General features: G+C 41.2%; 1 protein-coding gene across 1 annotated transcript; it reads right to left on the reverse strand.

Moving 5' to 3' along the window:
• Positions 1-2,773: 2,773 nt before the first annotated feature.
• Positions 2,774-3,751, reverse strand: LOC117071057 (olfactory receptor 11H6-like). The gene has a single exon (XM_033190845.1). The coding sequence runs from the start codon at positions 3,749-3,751 to the stop codon at positions 2,774-2,776; it is 978 nt and encodes a 325-aa protein (XP_033046736.1).
• Positions 3,752-4,514: the final 763 nt, after the last annotated feature.

Here is a 4,514-nt window from a genome sequence, read left to right on the forward strand (position 1 = left end):
AGCCCCTTCCCTTGGCTGTGGTTTCGCTGGATAGTAGGTAGGGACAGTGGGAATCTCGTTCATCCATTCATGTGCCTCACTAATTAGATGACGAGGCATTTGGCTACCTTAAGAGAGTCATAGTTACTCCCGCCGTTTACCCGTGCTTCACTGAATTTCTTCACTTTGACATTCAGAGCACTGGGCAGAAATCACATCGCGTCAACACCCGCCGCAGGCCTTCGCGAATGTGACACATTTTCTTAATCCAGTCTATCATTGATGGACATTTGGGTTGGTTCCAAGTCTATGTTCCAAGTCTATGCTATTGTGAATAGTGCTGCAATAAACATATGGGTGCATGTTTCTTTATAGTAGCATGATTTATAATCCTTTGGGTATATACCCAGTAATGGGATTGCTGGGTCAAATGGTATTTCTAGTTCTAGATCCTTGAGGGATCACCACACTGTCTTCCACAATGGTTGAATTAATTTACACTCCCACCAACAATGTAAAGTGTTCCTATTTCTCCACATTGGATACAACATTTTTTAGCAAAGTGATGAACACTATAGTTGGGTTATAATGTGTCTTATTGTGGCAGGCCAGGTTTTACTGACACAGGCCTCCATCACAACTGTTTCCGTACTCACTGAGTGGTAAAGTTAAATATTTGAAGCTAAAAAAGCCAGTGCCCTTAAACAAAGGCTGGAATGTAACAAAAACCCATCAAGAGTTTTGCCTAGGCCTTTCCTGGGCCTTAAAGCATGAAAAAATAATGAAGGAATTCTTAACAGGACATACTCAGCATTAAACAAGTTTCACTGGGGGTCTGAATAAATCCCCCAGTCCTTCACACACAAGTTTATTGGAGGTCTGAAGAAACTCCCCAAACCTCTGTGATTTAGCAGGAGACAAGATAAGGGTAATCACCTCAGCATCTAAACCCATTTAGATTAAGTAAACTTACTGAGGCTCTAGCAGAAGGTCTTCAAGATGCAGACCTTAGTTATAGATTAAAAGAAGTTAATCACTATGTCTTTAGATGAATGCCCACTTACATGTAGACATATAGCTTAGAAGGTATATAAGCTCTGAAAAACTTTGTAATTTTGAGTTGGTCTGGTGATAATTTCCAGGCCTTCTCCCTGTAACTAGTTACAGAAATAAAAACTCTCTTCCTTCCCAGTTTATCTGCATCTCATTATTGGGCCATGAGAAATAGCAGCCCAACCCTTAGTTTGGTCCAGAAACATTATTTAAATCTAATTTGGTTGATTGGTATCAGGGTGGCTTTTGAAAAGGAAAGAAATGTAGATATGGTCTTATCCTGTGTTATTGTAGAGTGTGGAAATTCCTAAATTCCAATGCAGTGGTTCTTAACCCTCTCTGTTTATTACAATCTTCTGAGGGAACGTTTCAAAATGCTTGTACTTTGGCTCCAACCCCAATTCTGAGTCAGTAGGTAGAGAACTACTGTTCAGATAAAGGTAGGTGTCAATAGGAAGTCCTACATGTGGTTGTGATTACTGTGACTCTTTCAGAGAATTTCTTGTAGATAAATGCTTCTTAAACTTTAATGTGCAAATAAATCCACTAAGGATGTCCTTAAAACACGGATTCTGATTCAATAGGCCTAGGACAGAGTCCTTAGATCCTGCCTTCTAAAAAACTCTCCAGTGATGCCCAGCTGATGATCAAAGACCACACTTTCAGTAGCAAGGATTGTGGGACATATTTTAAAATATACAGGAGTGGAAGCATGGTTGGTAAGAAGAAAATGAAATAATGCAACTGACATCAGACAAAGGGAATGACAAGGGGAAGGAAGGAGATGATTTCTTAGACATTCACTTTCATCTGGTAAAACTTTTCCATTGATTTGATTATCAGGTAATGGCTTGTCCTACCAGTCAAGGTTGACCTCATGTTCTTATATGAAAGTTCCTTTCATTTCATGTATAAAACATATAAAATTTAGATTGTTACAAGAGTTTGTCTGTTTTTTTTTATTTTTTTTATTTTTTTTTTATTTTTTATTTTTTGAGACGGAGTCTCGCTGTCGCCCAGGCTGGAGTACAGTGGCTGGATCTCAGCTCACTGCAAGCTCCGCCTCCCGGGTTCACGCCATTCTCCTGCCTCAGCCTCCCAAGTAGCTGGGACTACAGGCACCCGCCACCTCGCCCGGCTAGTTTTTTGTAGTTTTTAGTAGAGACGGGGTTTCACTGTGTTAGCCAGGATGGTCTCGATCTCCTGACCTCGTGATCCGCCCGTCTCGGCCTCCCAAAGTGCTGGGATTACAGGCTTGAGCCACCGCGCCCGGCCAGTTTGTCTGGTTTTTTAAGATATTGTCCTGACCATGAAAAATGATAGAAACTAATAAGGAAATATGAAGAAATATATTTGTTTCATTTAAATTGATATTATTGACATATACGCTAGGTACTGTGTTAGGTTCTGGACTTACAGAAATTAATAAAGCATAGTTCCTGCTCTCAAGGAACTTAAAATCTAATAAGGATGGGAGGCATGTGAAGACACATTTGTAAATAGCTAAGTGTAATACAAGAAAGAATAAAAGCCATGTTATATAGAAGTGCAGGTAATGTGCTATAGAAGAGGCAATTAATTCTGCCTGGGGAAAGGCTTCATTGATAATATGGCATTGAGGATTTTGAAATGGGTCCTTTGAAAAGTTCACATCTACTTGCCAGTTTCTCAGCTCTTCACTGCTAGGGGGCTCACAGTCTGAACTTACTTGGGAATAACTCACTAACATCACAGACCAATTTTAGGAGCCTCCTAGAACTTTCTTCAAGGCATCCTTCATTTCTTTATTCCGGAGGCTGTAGATCATGGGATTGAACAAAGGGGTCAAAACTGAGTAGAACAAAGTTGTGAACTTCTGCATGCTTTCTGCTTGTCCTGACCCTGGGCTCACATATGTCATCATGACTGAGCCATAAAATAAAAACACGACAGTCAGGTGTGAGGAGCAGGTGGAGAAGGCCTTCTTCTGGCCAGCAGCAGAGGGTACCTGCATCACAGACCTCAGCACCAGGGTATAGGAGCCAATAATGTAGAAAAAGGTGGCAAAGATGAGGAGGGAACTCATGGTGCCACATATGAGAACAGTCCCTGGGATTGGGACACAGGCTGATGCCAGGGCCAGCAGGGGACTGAGGTCACATAGAAAGTCATCAATCACGTTTGGGCCACAAAATGGCAGCTGGGTAATGCGTATAACTGGGAGTAGAAACCAGAGGAAACCGTAGACCCAGCAAATGATGATCAGGCTGCTACAAAACTTTATAGTCATGACAGTAGGATAGTGTAGGGGGCGACAGATGGCCAGGAACCGGTCATAGGCCATGATGGAGAGAAATAAGCATTCAGTTGTGCCCAGTGAGAAGAAGAAGTACAACTGGAGGAGGCATCGAGCAAAGGAGATGGTTTTGTTTTTGGAAAGGAAGTTGGCTAGCATGTTGGGCACATCAGAGTTGACATAGCATATCTCCAGGAAGGAGAAGTTGGCCAGCAGAATGTACATGGGGGTGTGGAGCCGGTGGTCCCAGCTCACTGCACACATGATAGCCAGGTTTCCAAGGAGAGTCATTATGTAAGTCACAAAGAATGTGAAAAAGAGGAAGATCCGTATTTCCCAGCGGCAAGAGAAGCCCAGGAGGATGAAGTCACTCACAGTGTCGGAGATATTTCTGGCCTCTGAGGTCATTTTCTGCCATCCTGTGAGGATTAGCACAAATCGCATATCCAGAGGGAATTATTCTTCCCAATTCCTCCCCAGGAAAGCAAGCACACTTTTCTGGTCATAGGGAAGCAGGTATAGACTAGGCCAGTGGTTCCTACTTCTGTTTTGATCAGACACCACAACAATACAGTTACTGAGTATAGCCTTCTATATAAGACTATTCACTTACAAATTATATATAAACTACCGTCCATCAACATAATAAAAATTGGTAAAGTTTTGAAAAAGTTTTATTGGAATTAAAATAAAAATAAAAATTCAAAATTTCCTTTCTGCATTCTCACTGGGCTGCCTGGTGCAGCCAGCTTTGGAGAACATGATAGACAATACATATAGGTGGCTGGCTAAAGCTAAACTGAGATGTCAGTGTTGGTATGGGCAACTCACTTATTAAAAAAATTAAAATTAACAGATTTACTAAACAAAACAGTAATATTACTCAAGCAAAATATAGGAGAGAACATGAGACTTAAGAAGCCAGACATGAAAATAACCACATAGTGACAAAGTGATTTTAAGCAAGTTACAACTTAGCTACATTAAGTGACTATTTCAAGGCCATTATCAGTATTTACTTCCTACCTGTAAGATGGTGGAGTCATGGGCTCTGGACTTTGTTATTATAAGAATTGTATGAAGAAGGCTTTGGAATGTATACATTTCTGGGATCCAGATGGGGTTTGTAATCCACCAGTGTGGCTGAGCATGGACTTTGAAGACATAACAGATCTGGGCTTAAATCCTTGCTCTGTCACTTAGTAAG

Source organism: Trachypithecus francoisi, unplaced genomic scaffold, assembly GCF_009764315.1.
Source record: "Trachypithecus francoisi isolate TF-2019V2 unplaced genomic scaffold, Tfra_2.0 Lachesis_group3, whole genome shotgun sequence".
In the NCBI taxonomy this organism is placed as follows: Eukaryota; Metazoa; Chordata; class Mammalia; order Primates; family Cercopithecidae; genus Trachypithecus; species Trachypithecus francoisi.

Excerpts from the sequence above, each read along its gene's own strand:
- LOC117071057 (XM_033190845.1), bottom strand. The coding sequence starts at position 3,751 with ATGCGATTTGTGCTAATCCTCACAGGATGGCAGAAAATGACCTCAGAG.